This window comes from Lycium barbarum, chromosome 11 (genome assembly GCF_019175385.1).
Source record: "Lycium barbarum isolate Lr01 chromosome 11, ASM1917538v2, whole genome shotgun sequence".
NCBI lineage: Eukaryota > Viridiplantae > Streptophyta > Magnoliopsida > Solanales > Solanaceae > Lycium > Lycium barbarum.
This window is the reverse complement of record NC_083347.1, coordinates 114,913,056-114,936,050: the sequence shown is the minus strand read 5'-3', so window position 1 is coordinate 114,936,050 and position 22,995 is coordinate 114,913,056. Positions and strand designations below refer to the sequence as shown.

The following is a 22,995-nucleotide window of genomic DNA, read 5'->3' as shown; positions in this document are numbered from 1 at the left end:
TGAGGTATATAGAATGGCCCTTGCTTCAACTATGTATCACATATGGCAGGAGAGGAATAACAGGATTTTTAAAGGAAAGGCTAGAGATGGACCAGTGTTGCTAAGAATGATTGTCCAGGGAGTTCATCTCAGGGGTGGAATGAGGCCAAAACTGGCTATGTTACTGTCCAATCTAAACTCCTTTCCCTTGTAATAGGCAGTTTTTGTTTTTATGTTGAAATTGTGATCTTGATGGTCTGATTGAATGTAGTGTTGAAAGTAGGTTTGATTAGTGGTAGTTGTTGCTACAGAACTGGGGGTTGTCCAGTTCTTTTTTTTTTTTTTTTTTTTTTTCTGATTTGTAATTCTCACTTTGGTAATGAAATCAATTTTTTTACCAAAAAAAAAAAAAAGTATTATCTTTCTCTCTTACTTAACCCTCTATCAACTTTATTTATGCTACATATAGTTTCTGCTCCAACAACATGATCCAATATGGCAGTTTTTTTTTTTTTTTAGCTCTTTAAATTTTCAAGGCTATAATCTCTTAAGTGATGGAGTGTAAAATTTGTGTGTTAAATGAATTAAACATTTTGCACGACGATTCGACTTCTATTTTACTCATAAAATTTATAGGAGAGAATGACAAAAATGGTCCCTTATGTTTGAGAATAGGTTCAAAATAGTCCTCTTAAATATGCACTGAACAGTTTTGGTCCATTAAGTTTGGCAAAAGCTGAAACTTTTCGTCTCTGTTAAATATTTACTGAACTGCGTCTGTTAGATTTGAGGAGAACTATGAAAAAAATTAGCTGGAACTCATATTTAGAGGTACAATTTTATAGTTTCTGCTATTTTGATTTATTTCTGGAGTCTAGTGTAGCTTTTTGAGATCTAATTTTTGCTATTTTTTTAATATCTTTTTGGTGTCTAGTACAATTTTTTGTGTTGCGTATTTTAGGATTTGATGAGACTTTCTTAGTATTTATGGTTAAAAAATTTATTTTCATTGAATTAAACGAATATAAATTGATAAACATGACAGAAACTAAAAGTGTTAACTCTTATCAGACTTAAGGACCAAAACTATTCATTGCATACGTGAGGACTATTTTGAACCTATCCTTTAAGATAAGGGACAGTTTTGGTCAAATCAAAAACAAATAATTCTTAGCCCGTTTTATAGCACCAGTCGAAATAGTAACCGAGTATAATGGACTTTGGCAAATACCAAGCAACGAAAAAATGAATCAGCATTGGAGTTCATTAATCGACGACGAGCATTAAGTCAAAGATCGCAAGGATCGCCTCTCAAAAACATAAACAAGCAAAAGAGGAACAAACGAAAACCACCAAGCTATAGTATATACTATTGTTTGTAGTTCCTATAATCATGTTCAAATATAAACAGAGACATTCTGCAATAGAATCAGCGTCAGTTGCCAAAGGGTAAATGAAAAACTCTAGCAAGAGTTTGCCTTGCTTCTTGTCTCAATCAAAGTTTTTATATGCCAATTTCCAAATAGGCCGCGGCGGTATCGGCTATAGGTTCGGCCAAACTCAATAACTTTTGTTCAAACTCTGTATCTTATCTTAAAATTTCATTGAATATGTACAAATTATTAATTTAGAACGCAGTAACTTAAAAAGAGTAAAATCTAGAACCCATAAACTTCAATTACTGGTTCCGCCTCCGCCTCTATAAATAGATGGTTAGCCACTAGCCATGTCGTAATTTTCTGTATGTAGATATGGATGGTAGCTGGCTGGCTCTTCCATCTTTTCCATTATGTCGTTGATTCCTGCATATACCCATTTTCATATTTAACATCTACTTGAGAAATAAAACAAAAATAAAGGGTATAATGCATATATTTAGATATTTCCTCCGCTTTATTTTATATAACGGTATTTCACTGAGTACAAAGTTTAAGAAAGAAAAAAAAAATTGGCACATACCAAAAATATCCTTAGAAATTGTAGTCTCAACTCTTAAATATGTCATAACATTTTTATATTACATATAAGAACATTTATGTCATTAAGGGTAGAACGATCTATTGGTCAGGAGTCGAGCCGTGAAATCAACCACCGATACTATAGGCTACCCACAGCAGTGAAACCTTTCCCGAACCCTACGTGAGCACGGAATGCCTTGTGCTCTGGGCTCTTGTCTTTTTTTATCTCCTTTTCTATAGCACCAGAAAAATTCAAAGAGATTTGTCCATTAACACTATTTCTAGTTTTGCTATACAAGAGCAGAAACAACAATAAGGCCATAATGTTTTTACAATCTAACCAAATCAAGCAATTGGGTTCACTTGGATCAAAGAGTCTGGAAAAGGTTCCTTACATATGTGAGATGAAATGAATACTTTGGTTTTCAACCGATTTATGGTGAGTCCAAAAGCCACAGATAATAACCACATTTAGGTATTTGTTACCTTGGTGAAACATCATACACATGCAGAAAGTGGATGGTTAATTCATTAATTACTAAACTTAACAGTACTTATTGCCTTCTCTGTCTCATGATGTCTAGTAGAAAATGGAGCAATTTTGACAATTAAATGAAGGGAAAGGATCTAAAGTCACCCCTTTTTCTACGGTACAACTTATCTTAAGTTTACCCTATATTATACTATGGGGTGATCCATACCATTGCCACCAGAAAATCATCTCCTTTTTACCTTGATTTTCAGGGAAGACCAATGTGGATTGGATGGATTCCACGTATCAAAATACTTCATGAACGTACAAATTTCCCCCTTTTACGTTTTACTATAGTTTAAAATTACCCTCCATTGTACTTTAGGTTGAACCTCCATTACGGTCAAGTGAAAATATGAAACGTTTTGCCAACTACGAAAGATATGAATGGCTCCAAAGTGTAAAAAAAAAGAAAAATGAGATAGTTTGCATACTAGAACGGGTACTTTCGACCCTTTTCCTTTAAATGAAAGAAAGACAGAAGCACTTTGTAATTTATGATGATGGGGTGAATCCTGCGCGAACGCATGATGCTTTATAATAAACATACCTGGACTAGAAGACATTTCATAGAAGGACAATTGATCAAAACTTTCAGCTGACTTGGAAGATATCAAATCCTCTGGCTTTGTTTTCTTTTCATTTGGTGATTCAACCTCCTCCGTCTCCACTTCCGACTCAACGTTGTTTAAATTTGTACCAACTTGTTGTTTCCTTTTCGATCGAGCACGTCTATTTTGGAACCAATTATATACATTCATCTCGGAGATTTGTCCATGTTGAGATAATTCAAAGGTTATATCTTTGATTTTTTGTTTGGTTGGTGTTCCATTGCCTTGATCGAACATACGTTCAAGAATTTGAAGTTGCACCGGTGTTGGAGTCCAACGATGTCTGCCATTGATTCTGTGTCCAGCTGATGTTATTAGTGGATCACAATATAGATTCCCCAGCCTGGTTCCTGAGGTAGCAGGGAAAGCATTTTGTTCAATTTTGAGATAAATTTCAGTGCACCTAATGGCGTGACTTATCGGTCAATGAAGTGAGCACAAATTTTGAGGAAAAAGGTTCAATTCCTACAAAGACAAATTCTCATTTGTTTAATCCCTAATGGGTGAAGTTAATGGATAAAAGGGGCAACTCAGTAGAATTGATTTCCAAGATTTGAAATTTATGAGTTGAAAATTGTAGTTCGTTTATGTTATTGGATTTTAAATTAATAATTTATAGATATTCAATGGATTTATCAAGACAAAAATAGGTTTTGGATCTAACTTATTGAGTTCAGCCAAATCTATACTTTGTACTTTAGCTTCGCCCTGCTAAAGCTAAACCATAATAAGAGGCCTTAAATGTAGAGGGGAAATGCACCTTGTCTTTATCCGAAAAAGTTATTTACACACTTTAATTTTACAGCGACATTTTTTATTTTACCCTCTATTCTTGTTCAGTTGTTTGAAGTAGAATTATGGGTAAATCTCTTTAAAATGGAGGATATGTAATTTCATTATCTGCTATAACAGATTAAAAAAAATCAGATAATATAAATTATCTGCTATAATAGATAAAAAAAAAGATAATATAAATATTTCTTATACTAATGAGTATATAGCTTAAATTTTAAATATCTCATAGAAGGCAAATTAGCAAATACTATAAAAGTTCATTTACATTGTCGTCATAAATAAATTGCAAGGAATAAGATTTGAAGGCACAAATATACTATATGAGGTATAGACAAAAAATATGGTGTGTGTGTGCGGGAAAAGGGACCAAAAGCATTTTTATCTCGAGTTAAATTCTCTTAAAGGTAAGTTAGTTAATAAGTAAAAATATCTTTACATGATCAATGTATAAAAGTTAAAAAACAAGAAGATTCGAAAGCACGAAGATCATAGCAATATAGACATTAATTGAGTGTATAGAGACAGAGAGAGAAAAGGGAAGGGATCAATCACCTGCAGCAAGATCATATTGAGAGGCCATAGATTTATGCAACTGAACAAGCTGTTCACAAATCACACCATACACTGCAATTTGCTTGCGGAGCACTTCCATTTGCTCATCACTCATCACTTTCACAAACATCCCTCCGTTCAATTCCTCCGCCGTCTCCGGTGGCTTTTGATTTTCCCACTCCATAATTCCTTAGAAACAACAACAACAACAATAACGTACCCAATTTCGCTTTGTCCGGGAAGGTTAAGATGTACGCAGACCTCTTTAGTTGTTTTGGATAGACTCAAAAAAAAAAAAAGAATTCGAAGCAAGGTATACGAGGTAAATGAGACAATAAATAATAATATATATTGAAGAAAAGAAATTACGCGAGTACTAGCAAGATACTGGGAGAACCTCGGCTACCTACTCATAGAAAATTTGGGTGAATGCATGTGTCGTTAGAATTGTGAAAGGGTGTGTGATTTTGGAGTAAAACAAGAGTCGGTAGAACTAATCAATTGCTAGTAGTCAAGCAAAGAAATTTGAGGAAAGTGACAGAATTAAAAGATCACGGAAAGGTAGCGACAAAGTAAAGCGAAAGCGGGAGAAAATATTAACAAGATAGTGACATTAAAAGCAAGATTTTGACTACTATTCCTATGCAATAATAATCGTGTAAAAAGTATCTACACAATTAAAATATCTGCTAAGTAATTATATGAATTGTTTAATAGTCACTAATTGATAATATAGTAAAAATGACAAATTATCTGATATTGTATACTTCCCCGCTCTATCTTAATTTATGCAGCCCCGTTGAATTTCAGTTTTAGTTAGTTTAATACTTAAAATAAATTTAAAAGAGTGAATTCCTCAAGAATTCCCTAAAATATTCATGTTTTATTAGTTTGATACTGAAACTATGAATGTTGTTGTTACCCTTAAACTATAATATTTCCTATCTAAAAATCTTTCCTATTATCAAGTGGCATAAAGAGTGACTTTACTCTCTTTCTAGTAGGTGGAGCTAGAAAGTAGACTAAAAATGCTTTCATGTGGTATTGTATATATTAATTGTTTTTGTTTCTTATTTATTATTTTTTCTTCTTCGAATTTCTACATCATTTGCAATAACAATAAATTAATTAAGATTCATAAAATCTAGAGTAATAGTAACATAAAATAAAATAATTGAAAAATATCACAGAATTTTATCAAAATAGAATGCATTATTTTTGTAAATATCGAAAGTAAATTTTAAATAAAATACAGTAAAGGGTCAAATCTGCCCTTCAACTATATGATATTGCGCGCATATGCCCCATGTTTAAATGTTGTCTCACGTATGCCCTTAACATTACTTTTTCGGTTACTCATGCCCTTAATTTAACGGAAATCCGAAAAAAAAATTGGAGGGCATATTTGATCAGTTTCGCATAGTATAGGGGCATATTTGATCCATTGAAATTCCTGAATATTATGGCACAAAAACAAACAATATGCACAAAATATCATCGCATTCCAAAACATAAAAAACATTTGCAATTACAATCCATCCACCATTACATTACATCTAAATTATATAACTAAAAGATCAAATGTAATTACAACCATCTTTTAAAGATTGTTTTCACAAACAAGAGCACCATTTACCCTTTTCAAAAGATTTTATTTACTAATGATAATATTATTTTTATTTTTTAATTTGTTGATGACCTGGATAGTTCTTTCAGGATATTTCTCGTCTTCCAGTCCCAATATCTACACTATAATGCATGCAACAATGCCGCAACAAAACATAAACATAAAAAAAATTCATCACAGATCTGCCACAAAAAAAAAATCACAAGGAAAAAAAAGATAACTAACATTAGACTTATGACGCCTGAAAAAACGTCTCTCGCAGTGCTGAAATTTTGATAACAATAATAGAGAGAATATTACGTTTTAACATTTATACGGTTTCTTACATAAAATTCAATGTGGTCTAGCCCATTTGCGAATTCCACGCATAACAGAAATTTAGTAGAATTATTTGGTGTCCATGATGTGAGATGGAGTGCAGCCAGGGGCGAATCTATGCATTAAAAATGGGTTACGTGAACACATGATCACCCAACTAAACTCGATATATTATGTATATAATCCTCAAAATATATTTAATATTAATTGAAGGAACACATGGTCAAACTAGATTGAGTGGAACACTGGTTAAGTGTTGGGTTTAATCGCTTAAGGTTGTAGGATCAAACCCTACTAAATGCAATTTTGCGATTTTTTTTTTAAAAAAAATTCTAAGGTGAACTCACCCTCTTGAAATCCTGGATTCGCCTCTGAGTGCAGCAACTCCACGATAAGTGTGGAGTTTCAAAATGCAGTACCAAAAAATCATTCGCTAGCATAAAGTGCACTTAAAAAAAAAAAAAAAACTTAGAACTATTGGTACAATATGTAGTTCAGGAATTTCAATGACTCAAATATGCCCCTATACTATGCGAAACTGAACAAATATGTCCTCCAATATTTTTTTGGGGTTTCTGTTAAATCAAGGACATGAGTAACCCAAAAAGTAACTTTAAGCGCATATGTGGGACAACGTTTAAACGATGGCCTATGCGCACAATATCGGGGCAATTCGCAGAATTGCCCTTCTTTTGGGGTGGTCTTTAAATTTTGCCCCTCATATTTGAAATCTTTAAATTTTGCCATTCGGCTAAAATTCATGGGTTCCAGGTTCAAACCCTCACTCAGTCAAAAATTTAAAAAAAGTTCGCAAGGCAGAGTTTAAATTTCGTTATGCACCCACCGGCATACACTTGTTAAGGAATTACCAAAGTTATGCCGGACCCGGCATACTTATGCCTTATGGGCAGACTTGGCATAAGTATGCCGAGTCCGGCATAACTTTGGTAATTCCTTCACAAGTTTATGCCGGGTCCGGCATAACTTTGGTAAACCTTTAGTTAAGCCTTAACTAAAAGTCTTTTCCTAGTTATGCCTTATGGGACAGACTTTTAGTTAAGGCATAACTAAAAGTATGCCCCATAAGGCATAACTTTTCCTTAAGACATAGACTGTCTTATAAGGCAAATTTTTAGTTATGCCTTAAGGAAAAGTTTCGCCTCATGGGGCATACTTTTAGTTGTGTCTTAACGAAAAGTCTGTCACATAAGGCATAACTAGGAAAAGACTTTTAGTTAAGGCCTAATTAAAAGTTTGCCCATAAGTATGTCGGATCCGGCATAAACTTGTTAAGGAATTACCAAAGTTATGCCGGACCCAGCATACTTATGCCAAGTCTGCCCATAAAGCATGAGTATGCCGGTTCCGGCATAACTTTGGTAATTTCTTAACAAGTGTATGCCGGGTCCGGCATACACGCGACCCAAACCTTGCCTTGCAATTTTTTTTAAAAATTTATGCTTGAGCGGGGGTTCGAACCAGAACCTCATGATTTCTGCGTGAACGCTCAGGGTTGCAACGCGAAGGGCAAAAATTAAAGACCAGCAATATAAGGGGCATAATTTAAAGACCACAAATACGAGAGGCAAAATTTAAAGACCACCCCAAAAGAAGGGCAATCGACGCAAAAAAATGGCAATATCGTACCGTTGAAGGGCAGATTTGGCCCTTTGCCGAATAAAATAAAAACAATACTACATCTCTTTTATTTTAACTCTAAAGTTTCTTTACAATGGTTTGTGGCCGCAAATTGTGGAGAACATTATTCACGCTAAAGCCGGATGGTCGCCTGGTCGGTCAAAATTGTCAGATATCATCATGGTCAAATTTGATAAACAAAAGTTTATGTATAGGTTCAGTTGTTTGAGTTTGTTAAGATAATTAGATGGCCGGTGGCAGAGCAATGTGTTATGAGTGGATGAGTGGATTATTATTTATTATTTTACAACTTTCCCTAAATCTAATAATCAGAATTTATTAAATATCTGATGAGAAAAAACTAAGTTTTGATAAGATTAATTTGCTAGAAAGTACATTTAAGGATTTTTTTTAAAGGTGAAACTCATCGATAGACACATGTAGTCATCTAGTTCTTTCACTTGAACACCTCAACTAAATCTTATTTTATTTAGACACCTGAGTTAGGGTCTGACTGTGTCATTTAGATATTTTCGCTGACTTGACCACTTGCGTGATTTCCACACCAAACTGGCGCGTGAAGAGCCCAAAAACAGTTTTTTTTTTTTTTTTTTTTTTTTATTCTTTTTACTTCCTCCTCCTCCTTCTTCTTCTTTATTCTTTTTCTCTTTCTTCTCCATTTAACAAACCTTCCACCATTAACAAACCTTTCACCATTGCTATATTGTTCACCGAAAAAAATCAAGACCGCCACCGCCCTCTCTCTCCCTAAGCGTTTACGGGTCAAGAAGATAATTTTTCTTTGGATAAATCTATTTAATAAACAAAAGAAAAATAAAATTCCTAAAAAGATTTTTTTTAAAAAAAAAACACTTGCCATTAATGGAGTCTTTAGAAAGCTTGAAGGGTTAAAATGGGTTAATTGATTTGATGAAAATTTTGAGAAATTAATATTGAATTATCTTTGGTCTTCGTGGGGAATATTTAGCTGAAGTTATAACAAATTTGGAGGGGTTTCTCTTGAAAATTTGGATGAAAATCGTGATTGTAACAAGAACAACATGAAGATGGTGAAGAACACCAAGAACAACTATTCATTTTAGAATTTTCAATGTGTCCTTTTTTTTCTTTTTCTTTTTGTTAATAATGTGTCCTTTTCTGATTGGGTGTAAATCAAGTTTTTCTTTTCTTTTTTAGAGTATTACTTTTCATTTGTTATTAAATATTTTTAAATAGTGTTTTTAATTAAAAAAGACACATGTCCTCATTTTATTCGTCATTTGTCAATTCAGCAGCCAGTGCATGGCACAGTCGGATCCTACCTCAGGTGTCTAAATGAAACAAGGTTTAGTTGAGGTATTCAAGTGAAAGAACCGGACGACCATAGGTGTCTATCGATGGGTTTGGTCTATTTTAAACCTACTTCCAAATATAAGAGACCATCTTTGTCAGCTTCCCAGTTATCAGTACCCTCTTTATTTCATTTTATACTTGCTATTTTCTTATTAGTCTATCTAAAAATGAATGACATAACTTTCAATATTGAAGACTTTTTTTTAATTTAATTTTTATTATATCTTTAATGACATGTTTTTATTATCACGAATATGTCATAGCAAGTTTACGGCCACAAAACCAAAGAACTTTCTATTCTACTTACAATTCCGTGCTAAATCAAACACTGTGAGTAACACTTAAGTTTTTGAACACCTAAAAATTTGGTTCCCAAAGTTCTATATGCAGGATATGTTAAGTCACCACAAAGACACTTCTAATACGGTGTATGTTGTTCATTTAGGCTATATGCTCATATAGCTTTTATCTTCGAAAGACTTCACTTCGTTAAACTTACGCCTTTCTAGCAGTTTTTCTTGGCTGAGAAACTTTCTGTATTACACTTTGTTCGTACACCTAATTGAAAGATGAAAGAGCTACTCCCCTGTCTGTCTTTATGTGATACATTTTCTTTTTTAGTTTGTACAAAAAAAAATGATATATTTTTATATTTAGAAATAACTTAACTTAAAACTTCTTTTTCTACCCTTAAATGATTTAGGGTCACACAAATATATATAACTTTTTTTAAACCACAAGTTTTAAAAGTCTTCCTTTCTTTCTTAAATTATGTATCTAGTCAAATTGTATCACATAAATTGAAACGGAGGGAGTAATTATAACATCATTATGGTTCCATGACTGCAATTCGACCAGTTACCATATCTCATAATTACAAAGTCCTCAAACCAATTAGATTTCGTATGGGTGGCGATGAAACTTAAATTCAGGGCCTTTACCTTCTCTAATATCATGTAGAATTATTGCGTGAGTTGTCTCGTCTAAAAGATTTACATGTTAGAGTGTTAACACTTCTATTTATTTTTATCTCCTCGACAAAGACCCACTAAACGTTGGATGCTGATAAACAAAACTAATTTTTTATCAACTAATACACTTAGATGTACAGGGAATGCTGCCAGACCAAGCCATATCCTATAAACAAATGCATCCTAACATTAAAAGGAACTCTCCAAAAATGTTATCGTACCCGTGTCAGATCCTCCAATTATATCTGCTTTTGGAGAATTCGACACTCACCAAACGATATTTTTGAAGAATTTGAACAACATAGCTAAAAAGTTCTTATTATTCATTCAATACGTTATGCCTAATTCCCCTGCCCCACAGAAGTTCCAAAACTTCACCCCACCCCACCACACAAACTTACAAATAATTTAAATGTAGAACAGGAAGACAGTACAATTTTTTTTCTTTGATAACCTTCTTGTTCAGTCCAACTTATGGCCATAGATAGAAAATAGAATATAATTATGAGTGCGTATTGTTGATCATTTCATGAATAAGATCACCAATAATCTGATGTTCTACATCTTTTCCTGGAGCATTAACATCTTCATCAACTATTCCATCCTGACAAGTGAATTGCAAGTCTCGAGTTGGTATAGTTTCAAGGGATCGAGATGACATATCTGACGGGGGTTAGCTGGATTATCTTCATGAATAACAATTTTTGATTTTGTGTAAATTAGTGATATTTTTAGAGATAAGGGTCAAAAACACACCCCAACTATCACTTTTTTTTTAGTTTCATACCTAAACTATCAGAAGCTTGAGAAAACTACCTAAACTATCATTATCTAGTTTGCAAAACACACCTCAAATTATTCTTGAATGGCATGTGATCTACATCTCCATTTTATATAAACATGTTGCCAAGTATTGTCCACGTGGATAAATAATATCACAATGGTACCTACATGGAAATTTTTTTAAAAAAAATATTTGTTTTAAAAAACAAATTGAAAAATAATATATGTAAAAAAAATATCAAAAATTATAGAAAATAAAAAAATAGTTTAAAAAATGGAAAAGTTATTTTTATTTTTAATTAAGAAAACTGATTATATAGTTTTAACTTTTCCATTTTTTAAATCATTTTTTTCTGAGTTTTTAAATTTTTTGATATTTTTTTACAAATATTTTTTTTTTCATTTTTTATTAAATCCAGATTTTATTTTATTTAAAAAATGCTGATTTTTTTTTTAAATGTAGTTCTTTTTAAAAATATACAGTTTTTTTTTATAAAAAAAAAATATTATTTTTTAATTTCCATGTAGGTGCCACCATAGCATTACTTATGCCATGTGGACAATTTTTTTGAGAAAATTTCAGCTTCACTTGCCTTTTGGAGAGTGAGTTCAAACATTTAGTTCAGGTGTGTTTTGCAACCTAGATAGTGATAGTTTATGTAGTTTTCTCAACTTTATTATAGTTTAGGTATGAAACTCAAAAGAAAGTGATAGTTAGAGTGTGTTTTTTACCCTTATCTCGATATTTTTATTATCATTTAGTTTTCCTTTTCAATTAAAAACAATACATCTATTTAGTTTATGGTGTCGAATAGGGAGAACGAGTCAAGAAAAACTTAGTAAGGCTGCACAAAAAGCAGCAAAATAGGTAAGTCAGAGGCTTAAGCTTAATTTCATACTAGTGTTTAGATACGTGCGTTGTACATGTATTCCATGATATATAAATCTAATTCTATGATGTAATTCTTTGATGTCCTTTTAGGTACTTAATTTTTTCCCCTTTTACTAAACAATTTTGATATGTAAGACTATTTGTATATCTTCTTCTACATGTCTTATATTCTTTCTACTTCTATATCATTGAAGCTAAGATAAATAAAACTTCAATTGACTTATCAAACAATTTAAGTGAAAGATGGGGGCACTATTTTCATCTTCCCTTGATCATTTAATACAATTCTAATTTCTGTTTCTCAAATAACAATAGAATTTCTGGTTGTTCTTATGTTGGTGATTTTACTATAAAAGAAAGAGATCGAGCAAATTGCAAAAGAAACTGAAATTCATTAATGTTAGATTTAACTTTCGTATTTTAAATTTGTTAGTTGACTTAGTTAGAGGGTTGAATTTTAATTTCATAAAATTCTACATTCAACTTCAGAAAATAATAGCTTAAATTTGATAAGAATATGTATCACCATTGACCAAAATTGCAATTGATAACAAAGCAACGAAGACAATGCTAGTAATAGAGGAGAAATAAGAGGGAACATTGGGAATGTAATCACATCACATGATATTTATATTGTGAAATTTTTTGCATAACTATATAACTAATTACTACTACTAAAACTAAACAGAAGAGGAAGTAAAGAAGTGGCATCCACAATGGGCTTGGTAATTAGCCTAATATTGAAATTATTATTTTTTTGGCTGAAACAAAACAGAAATAACAAAGGTAGCACTATTTCCTACTGAAAATCAATAAGTACTACATCATAAATAAAATTTATATAACCAAATTCAGTTTCATGACAATATTATGAATGTACACATAGAAGAGGAACAACTATAAACTTTGAGAGAACTCAACAAAAGTAACAGAAAAAAGAAAAAGTTTTCCCTGATGTGAAACTTATAAATTGGTTGTGTGTGTTCTAGATAGTTAGCAAGTATGCCAAATGTAAAGAATATTATCTACACAATTGATTTCATTATCTATTTTTATAAGCGAAAGAAAGAAAATGAAAAGGTTGAAATGAATGGATTTGTTATAATTGTAGGAAGCTAAAAGGAATAAACATTGAATGGAAAAATTAAGATGGCCGGTATGCACGTTGCAGTAAAGTGCCAAAAAATGCAAGCAATACCAAAAATCTGAATAGGCTGCAATAAGTGATACATAATTATCTTTTGGAAGGTAAATTTATTTTTTGGTACAAAAATATAATATGTATAGTGTTTAAGTAAGGAGTAAAATGGTAATCCAACTTTCAACTAAGGGACTTCCCACAGTATTATATGATATGATATAGCCTGTTTTTCTTGAATGCCAAGTTTCTACAACTTTCCATGTCAAGACACAAGCAACGCCTTACGCCTTCCAATGTGTCTGGAGTCGATGATCATGTTTATCCTGAAACACCTCCCGGTGAGAAAAAACGGCTTTCTCCTAAAATGTCAATAACATACTGTCTGAATGTTATTAAGACATTGTGAGTTCATATATTTATTCTATTATAGTGATTAGCTCTGCACAAGCATATTTTTATACAAAACTAGTTTTGATTACCAAAAAGCAATGATCAAGAAAATGCAAATTTTATTTTTTTGACTGAGCAGCCAGCCACAATGGTAGTCAAGTACATTGCAGTGAGTTACAAATTTTGCTAGTAAAATTAAAAGTTCTCATCTTATACGAATACGCTTTTGCATATTGTTCAATTTAGCTTTCAATTTTCATAACTACAAACTTGGATCTTTGGTTTTGCACTTATTTTGATGTATTGAACGTTTAAGAAGGAAGAATGATCAAATTTCAATTTGTTTCTGACTACCAACTACCTAGCACATAACAAGGGATGAACTTTTAACTTCTCATTTAATGCAAGGAGGTCTAATTATGTGGAGGTTCAATTGATATTTTCATAAAATACTAGAATGCTCAAAACATTTATCTAAACACAGTTGCTTTTCAAAAACATTTTTAAAAAAATAGTAATTTCTCTCAAAAATATTTTAACGTAATTCTCTGTAAAAGCTATTTCACAAAAAAATGAAAAATATATCATCATCTGAGGTTAAATAATCATATACTAAAGTCATTCTGAGTTTATGCATCTTTGAGATTAAGGCGACAAAGACCGACTAGATGTTAGGATGCTGATAAACAAAAACTGATTTATTATATCTCAACATGCATGTTATGCCTAATGCCCCTGCCCAGCATTTTGGTTTTCAAATTCAAATTTGTTTGAACAAAAGAGGCCCGGCTGGGTACTGGCCAGTCTAGGCCATGAGAATAAGAGGGTCATTTCGAATAGAATATACTCCGTAGTTAGTGTACTCGTGGTATTTGCTTCTCCTGATGGCTAGTCAAGTAAAAAAATCATTGTATTTTCTGGTACATCCTTATGGATTGGATTAGTCTTTGTGTTGGGTAACTTACAAATAGTAGAAATATAGAAGAGGAAGATAGAACATAATTATGATTCCATATCATTGATCATTTCATGAATAAGATCACCAATAATCTGGTATTCAACATCTTTTCCCAGAGCATTAACATCTTCATCAATTAATCCATCCCAACGTGTACATTGCAAGTCTCGGGCTAGTATAGTTTCAAGGGATCGTGATGACATATCTAACGGAGGGTAAACATAAACTCGGGCAATTTCCCATACACAATCCAATAACTTCTTTCCTCGCGGAGCTCGTGCAGTAGGACCAATACTCCTTTTCATAGAAGTGCTTCCGAGTACACCTGGAAGTACTTCATTTAAGAAATCACACAATAACTTGTGATTTAACTTCTGTAATTGATCAGTACTTGACCCTTCTTCATCGTATATCTTTTGTCTGTATGATTCTTCGACTTCTTCAAAAACTTTGTTGCTAACGGGCTTTCCTAGTGGATCCCATTTCGACAGATACTTATCGCATGAACCATCGTATAAACCAGAAGCAACAAGCAGATCTCTAACGAAAGCTTCAGCTGGATCATCAGTCTCCGTTATCTCTTCTTCAATAGGCTGTTCATTGATCGTTGTCTCCTCATCAGAGTCATAAGTTTCTAGCTTATTCAACTTCCTCCTTAGCTCTGTGTCATGGAATGTTTCAAAATAGAATTAACTTTGTTAAAACTTCCATGCAATTCTACATTTATGATATAGTATCTGAATTAGTAGCAGAATTTTGTTGCAATCAAGAAAGGCGCTAAGTTCCCTGAAGAGAAAAAATGTGCTAATGTAAAGAGTAAGTGTAGTTAATTATTCATGGCAAAAGAATATAGGAAAAAAATATCCCGTCAGACGAATGTTACAAGAACATTGTTGAAGTTTCTCATTATGACAAGATTAGAACTGTTAATTTCAAAGGCGGAGCTAGAGTATCAGTTAGCCAGAACTCTGTATTTTTGTTAAGAAATCCATTTCATATGTATAAATAATTTATTCAAAATACAATAAGCTGCTTATTCTAGAATCGGGAACCTATTAACTCAAATTTATGGATCTCCTCTGGTTAAGTCCACCTCACATCAAATTGTAACCGGGCAAAACTACTAATGCAGCAAATGTAATAAATTTAGATTAAGTTTTTACTCGTACCGTTCAGATTAGAGCTGATCTCTTTGAAAACATGAGGTATCTCACCGTCATCCAGTGGATGTACATCTGAGGTTGATGATGATGGGCTGAAATAATTTGTTTGCCTCCAAAATTCTTCATTGGTGGTGCTACATACAGATGCAGGGCTTGGTGGCACCTCAGTGGAATTCTCCTAGAACAAAATAAGATAGTACTAAATTTAGATATCAAATAGCATATCAACATAAAAACTAGTTCTGTGACTTTAGTGTTACAAATAGTTAGTTTAATGACTTTACTGTTACAAAAAATAGTTTGTGACTTTAGTGTCACATAGAGTAAGTTTAGAGATCATCGGTGAAATTAAAGCTTCTTACTTGTCTCTCATAACATTTCGATGCAACAGTTGGTGTGTTTAGAGGATCTTTCTTGTGGATTTGTTTGTCTCCATTTGATTCCTCCGAAGTTCGAATTTTTCTACGAAAGAGCCTTCCTCTAAGTACAAAACTATATTTGAAGCTGGAGACTTTTTCCTTAAGGTTGAATTTCTCTTTTCGCCATTTTTTGACGTTCACCTTGACCTTCTCGATAGCTTCATGTTTTCTCCTAATATGTGCCCCCGTCAACATGTATCGATCCTCTAGGAGAAGCTTTCCAAATGATGACCGTGACACGGGAGCTGACAAAGATCTAACCAGGTTCCTATGAAATAGTTTCTGGTCTAGCATAACATCATTACCCAACTCCTGTCTGAAATATCTGCTTTGCATGTCTGACTCGTCATTCATCTCGTCCACATGGCTCACTTTATTAGAGGTATATCTGATTTCTTCAGCTTTGCTCTTTTCCCTCAAAAATCTCCTTGTATCTCTATTGGCAAACTCAGGAGAACTAGTCCCATCATGTTGAATTTCACTTCTATAACACCGCATTGATTCTGATCGGGATAGAGTCGTTGCCATGTCCCTAGTGACACTCTCTCTCGCCTTTTTCGCGATACATTGAGCTATTTTCTTTGCATCTGATGTTTTTTCACTATAAGAGGTCTCAGTGACCATAATGCTCCTTTTGAAACTCTTTTCTTGCAATTCAAATTTTAGTCTTTCCTTAACCTCCTGAAGAAATTCTTCTATGCTACTACCGTCTTCGGATATGCCAGGGGAACTGGCCCATGATTCTTCGTTATTCCTTGTAACAGGCTTCAAAATTACTATCTTTGTACGAGCTGAAGCAAAATCAAGTCTCTGAGCAGAACCCGACTTAATGTTCCTCGCACGATTAGTCTTATATTGTGCAGCTGGAATGAAGGAAAATAATTTATTCAGAATCTCTAAATGATCTCTGCAATTCTCCTCTTTGTTCTCTAGTACAAGAGAATAGGGAGAAGCACCTCTATTTATAATAGTGCAAAACCTACTTTAAGTCTTTAACTATGAACTGGAAAACCTATTCCTGTGTCGTTTTGACTACAAATCCTATATAGACGCGAACTAAACAAACTAACAAATATCTATTCCTAAACAATTTAAATTTCCCAGTACAACTTTGAATTAGTCTTCCAACATGTAAGAATTTTATTTTTTATTTTTCTGAAGCTTGAAAGTACCTCTTTCTTGTGGATTTTCTGTTGCAGCATGTGCTTTAAGCTGGGGATCGCTCGGTCGTTGAGTTCGCATAAAGAACCATTTTTCTTTGTTCAGGCGTCGTTGTGCCAGCCATTGATCAGTATTGGTGCCAAGTTCAACAAACTTTGAGCATTCCTTGAACCTTGCTGCTTGGTATGCTTCAAACTCTTTCTTAAACTTTTGTAGTTCTTCTTCCTGTGGATGTTCTCGGGGTTTAGGTTTGTCGAACTTCAGGCCATTATTCCATCTGTCAATGTTACAGGATTCGTTGTGGTCAAAGAAATCGAAAACTTTTTGTCTCGAGGAAACTTTTCTCAACCGTTCCTCTTTGGGGGGCAGATTGCTTTCTTTCATCTCATTTTTTTTCTTTGCTGATGGTTTTGTATCAACGGATAACGTATCTAGGCCCATCAGACGGGCCACTACACTAGGAGCATTGTGTCCTGTGTTTGATCTTTTAGCTAATTCTTCACTGATCAGTTTCTTCATTGGAGCCTCATTCACATAACATTTCTTCTCTGGCCGGTCATTTGTCATGAGATAAGTGCACTGTATTTAAAGAAATAATGAATTAAACTACAAAATCTCAACCAAATGAGAATCGGACATCTCAAAATATTCGTTCCAATGTTCATTCTTGCCACATATCAAGGAAATAACAAACTGTGTCGAAGACAAAAAGAAAAGCGACACCGGAAGGAATGAAACCAAGTGATACGGAAAAGTTAATAGACATGTCGAATGTGAATCCATTTAAGTTCAAAATGATAGTGAAAGTTGCAACTCTACAGCACTTAATTGCATCTAAAGTAAAAAACTTTTCGCGAAGTTGACAAAATGATGATTGAAGAGAAGAATCAAATGCTCAACAAGTCTCGAACGTTGATTCTCGTGAGTACATTAGCAAAATTGAGTACTTTTCCATCCTAAACTTGCAAAATGCATGAACTGTGATAGAAGATATCATGTAGGATTACATGAGAAGGGTGAAATATAAGTTCTCATTTCACTTTCAAGGCTCCATATGGTAAGATTTAACCCCATATCAACTAAGTGTAGACAAAGCAACCAGAATTTCGATAATTTCAGAATATCAAAACAAATTATTACCGGGGTATCGTCCCCTCCAACGCAGAAGCTACAGGAAGCCTCTGCTGGCTGCTCCGATCTATTTCGAGGAGCCTCCAGGGCTGCAAAACAGACAAAACGTATCATAACATTTCTAGTCAGTAAGCAGATAAAGAAATGAAAATGAAAATGAAAGAAACATACTATTATAGCCCATCTGTCTCAGAAACCTAGGCTGTTTCCGAAATCAATCAAACAGATGCAGCCTCAGATGGACCTTTTTATCTTTATTAGAATAAAACAAAGCAATCATTTTATGTGACTTAAAGAATTGCAACAACCAGAGGCTAATGCAGCTTATTTAGTTAAAAACTAAGTACTTAATATCCAACAAATGTTAAACTTTGAATCCATAATTTCAAAGATACAGTGAGTTTAGTGCTAAGAACCTACAGGTTGAATCCATCGGGTTAAAGTCTTGGATCCACATTTGGCAACAAGTATACTTGCTAGAGGAAAAGCACCTTACTTCAGATTTTAACTGATCATTTTGTTGACTAAGCTAAGAAAGACTATGAACTCAACTAAATGAAGCAGTTCAGAAATCTCTCTGACCCTTTAACGGTGCAATCATTCTTCATTATTGTCGATCAGGAATCTCGGGTGCTTCTTACTTGTTCCTCTCCAACTAATCTATCTCCTGAAATATATACAAACATTCTTGATCCTTCCTTTTACTAGTCTTCTCGGCTGGAGCCTGGAATCATAAATGGTTTGTCTCCTCTCTAATGATCTTTACTATAGGTAGAACTATTGTGAGCGATCTAAACTAATCTACCCCTCTTCGACGGACTGTATGGCCACTTATCACTCTACTACTACAATTCATAACTTTGAAAATCAAGATATGATACAATACACTAAACAATAAACTTATGGTTTAGTAATTAGTTTAGCAGAAAGGTGACACCTTGAAATCCTTACTACTACAGCCAGAACTCTCTATAACATTCATCCTCTATAATAACATTTTTCTATAACGGACAAGTTTTCATTTGAACCGACTTCCCTATTATGTTATAGTATATGTTCTCTATAGCAGCATATCACTACAGCAGCCAAAAAATATCCAGGCAAACTACGTCGTTACAGAGAGGTTTGACTGTACTACAACATTGGCCTCCACCGATGCAACTAGAGAAATAAAAACACTTACCCCCATGTCCGTTATATGAAAGAAACTTCCTCGTCGTCCCTCCTTCATTAAGATCGATGAGATCCGACAATCTTACCATTCACCCAAATGTGCAAATTGCAATAACTGTGGAGAGACAGCTCTGCATAAACAATTTACCAAATAAGATCTAGTGGAATGAGGTCCTTAAACCTCCTCCACGCCCTACGTATACAATAAGAATGAACGTAGAAGTTTATCATTTGAAAAAGGGATTGTGGTCCAAAATCCATAAACTAATAATTCTGGATCCGCCTCTGGCTAACTGCAACCATGATCATGAAATGAAGAACGTATTGTGATCTATTGCAAATTAATAGTTTCACACACCTAAGGTTTGAAATAAATTTACTGGAAAGCTGCTTATATTCTTGAGAGTTCTGTTCACATTTCTAGAGAAAAGGTCATACACAAAGTAGAAGGCAGTAAATAGTGTCACACTCGTGAAGAAAAGCAAATAAATACAATTCAACGCCAACTGCTTATATTCTTGAGAGTTCTCCACATATCTAACAAAAGTCATACAGAAACAGAAAAGAAGCAATATGAAGAAACTGGTTATACTTACAAGCAGAGTTAGGGGGGCTCAAGGGGGTTCGTCTGAAAATTACACCGTACATATATGATCAATAATAGTTCTTATATTTATATAGAAGATGTTGAATCACCTTCGTGTGTTTACTTCTATATATTTTGAATACGCTTATTGAAAATCCTAGCTCCGCCAATGTTTGCAAGTCATACTATTCACATATGGAAATATATTAAGATGTAAACTGATCTAGAGCTACTTTATAAATTGATCTAGTAAAACAAACCAGGCAATAATAACTCAGCAGACAAAGCTAGGCAAATGTGTTTCATTACAGCAATAATAAATTACAAGAGATATAATCCCAACAAAGATAAAAATACTAAAGGGGTTTTTTCTAACGGATGGAGTCGTGGTGGAGAGAGTCAGGGGCATAGGTAGATTATTACTTATGGGATCGGATAAACCTAGTAACTTTTGCTTAGACTGTATTTGTATTAGAAAATCCATTAAGTAGGCGTTTGGCCATGAAAACCAAAGATTTTTCACTTTATTTGGAATTTTAAAGTTGGAGTTGAAGATAGAGTTGTGTTTTTTTATAGTTTTTGCAAAGAATATTTGGTTGTTTGGATGTAATGAAAGTGAAAAAAAAGTAAAAATAAAGTTTTAGATATTTTTCAAATTCTAAATACAACTTGAAGTTGTATTAGAAATTTTTATGGCCAAACGTTGATTTTCAAATAAAGTAAAATAATTTTTCGAAAAAATTCTCATGGCCAAACATGTATAAATATTTAACTGCGAACCTAATAACTAAGTTGAGCTATAGATTCACTGACCGTTCAGAATTCATAAACTTCAAATTCTGATTCAGTCTCTAGACAGAGTTACCCAGTGAGGCAGTGACTATGATGGCAGGAGTTAGCACGTACCTCGTGGGATTATAAAGAATTAGAAAAACAGAGGAAACTGAAAAATCCATGAAGATCCTACAATTGCAAATACTGTGAATTTTAAAAAGATTGAAACAGACTTCACACGAGAGAATCACGGTTACTAGTCCAAAGCAAAAAAAGAATGAGTATAAATTTTCACAATCAATGATCCCAGAAGAAAAAGAAAAAAGAGAGAAACCCAAAAAGGAAAACTATCATGAGAACTTTGAATAACTAAGAAAATCACACAAATACACAATTCAAGAATTTCCAAGAAGAATCTATAATTTAGCAAAGTTTTCAACTGACCTTGGAAAGAATCACGTGAAGCTGAAATGTGAGAAAGAAGTAAAAGTGAAATGTCGTCGAAACAGAAAGCAAAGAATATATGTAGTGACAGCAAAGATAATTGTAGGACAAAATGACATGGAGAGCTATACGTGGATTCTGAAGGAGGAGAAGAAGACAGGAGAATGAGTAAAAATAATACACTTCCATCAATCTTTGATTAAATTATTAGTACTGATCAATTTTTGCCATAATAGGTCCGTGACGTTGAAATGGACATGAGATACCATAGTTGGAATTCCAATAAAGTCATTTCTACAAGGTCCGTTTGGATATGATTTGAAATCAGTTTGATTTAAAGTTAAAGTTTTTGTTTGGACATACAATTTGGATTTCTTAAGTTGTATTTTTTTTTCATAAACCTGAAAACCCACAAGTTGTGAAAACTATCAAAACTTTCTCAATTCTTATCAAATCTTACTAAATGATCAAGTCATAGTTCATAAAGTTGTTGCGCTACCAAAAGACCTTTAAAAAAAAAAAAGATTGAACGTGACTTGTAGTACTACTCTTTAATACAACCTCCCACATGGTACGGACAATCTCTTCACGTCGAACATGCATTTCCGATCAGATGACCAAGAAGACGAACCGACATTGTTACTTTGAGTCAAGTATTACATTTAAAAATATATTTACCAACTTATGATTTTTTTTTTACAAAATATAAACTTATGGGTCAAGTTTTACGTTTAACAAAAATTGAAATCATGATTTGGAATCTCAAATCATGTCTTTTTGGAGAATTTGAAATTTGAAATCATGACATGAAGTTGAAATTGAGATTTTATGCAAATTACATAAACAAACGCTGATTTAAAATCAAAATATGAAATCATGACCAAACGCCTACTAAGCGTTGATAAATCATTTGATATCAGATTTAATGTTTGATTAATAAAAATTATGTGTCAGGTCAAATTCATTAAAGAATGACATGTTCTTTATCAGGGATTTCTGTATTCCCGGGTACGAGTCTGCGACATCTTGTTAAGGTTTCATTTGACCATACCCCTTGATAATTGATGGATATAGTTTTTATACCAATGAAATGTAACATGTATCTAAATTAAAATTAAGCAAGTTGTGCAAATTAGACCAAACAAGCACCGTTATAAATAAGTAAATAAATTAGAATTTGACCGTTGTTTTGGGGAAAGTGATGTCACATATTTAAATAAATCGACTAAAAATCTATAAAATCAATAAAAACGAAACCGACAAAAACTCACTTTAATTGGTTTGATTTGGTTTCAATATTTAAAAAATATATTTATTTTGTCAGGAAAAAAATTAACTCAAACTGAACGTGAACACTCCTAAAAATATGAAAATAAAGGAACAATAAGAAAATAAAAAAGGAAAAGTATTGCCTTTTAGCATGAGAGTTCATTGATGCAATCACACCCTCCGGAAAACTAACTTCGTTGTTCTAACCCTATTTTCTGCAATTTTCTTTCACGTGTCCTTTTCTTAATTTATTCTTACATTCATTTTTTTTTTCTTTTTTAATTTCAATTTAGTAAAGGTTAGAATCAAGTAACCACTAGGACACGGGAGCGGATCTACAGCCCATTGAGATTGTTCACCCTCTGTAAAAAAATTAT

The 22,995-nt window shown here is 33.2% G+C and overlaps 2 protein-coding genes across 5 annotated transcripts; both read right to left on the bottom strand.

Moving 5' to 3' along the window:
• Positions 1-1,320: 1,320 nt before the first annotated feature.
• Positions 1,321-4,977, bottom strand: LOC132618933 (WUSCHEL-related homeobox 8-like). 2 transcript variants are annotated; one of them, XM_060333920.1, is made up of 3 exons: positions 4,428-4,960; positions 3,020-3,430; positions 1,321-1,781 (listed from the first exon to the last, which is right to left on the bottom strand). In XM_060333920.1, the coding sequence occupies exons 1-3, from the start codon at positions 4,609-4,611 to the stop codon at positions 1,693-1,695; spliced, it is 684 nt and encodes a 227-aa protein (XP_060189903.1). In that variant the 5' UTR covers positions 4,612-4,960; the 3' UTR covers positions 1,321-1,692. The 2 variants fall into 2 exon arrangements, with proteins under 2 accessions (XP_060189903.1, XP_060189902.1); XM_060333919.1 differs by lacking the exon at positions 1,321-1,781 and having other exon boundaries at positions 1,811-3,430; positions 4,428-4,977.
• A 9,557-nt stretch (positions 4,978-14,534) lies between these two features.
• On the bottom strand, positions 14,535-21,515 carry LOC132619007 (uncharacterized). 3 transcript variants are annotated; one of them, XM_060333994.1, is made up of 7 exons: positions 21,350-21,515; positions 19,556-19,676; positions 18,382-18,461; positions 17,253-17,820; positions 16,024-16,943; positions 15,668-15,839; positions 14,535-15,159 (listed from the first exon to the last, which is right to left on the bottom strand). In XM_060333994.1, the coding sequence occupies exons 2-7, from the start codon at positions 19,632-19,634 to the stop codon at positions 14,543-14,545; spliced, it is 2,436 nt and encodes an 811-aa protein (XP_060189977.1). In that variant the 5' UTR covers positions 19,635-19,676; positions 21,350-21,515; the 3' UTR covers positions 14,535-14,542. The 3 variants fall into 3 exon arrangements, with proteins under 3 accessions (XP_060189977.1, XP_060189978.1, XP_060189976.1); XM_060333995.1 differs by lacking the exon at positions 21,350-21,515 and adding an exon at positions 20,242-21,278; XM_060333993.1 differs by lacking the exon at positions 21,350-21,515 and having other exon boundaries at positions 19,556-21,278.
• Positions 21,516-22,995: the final 1,480 nt, after the last annotated feature.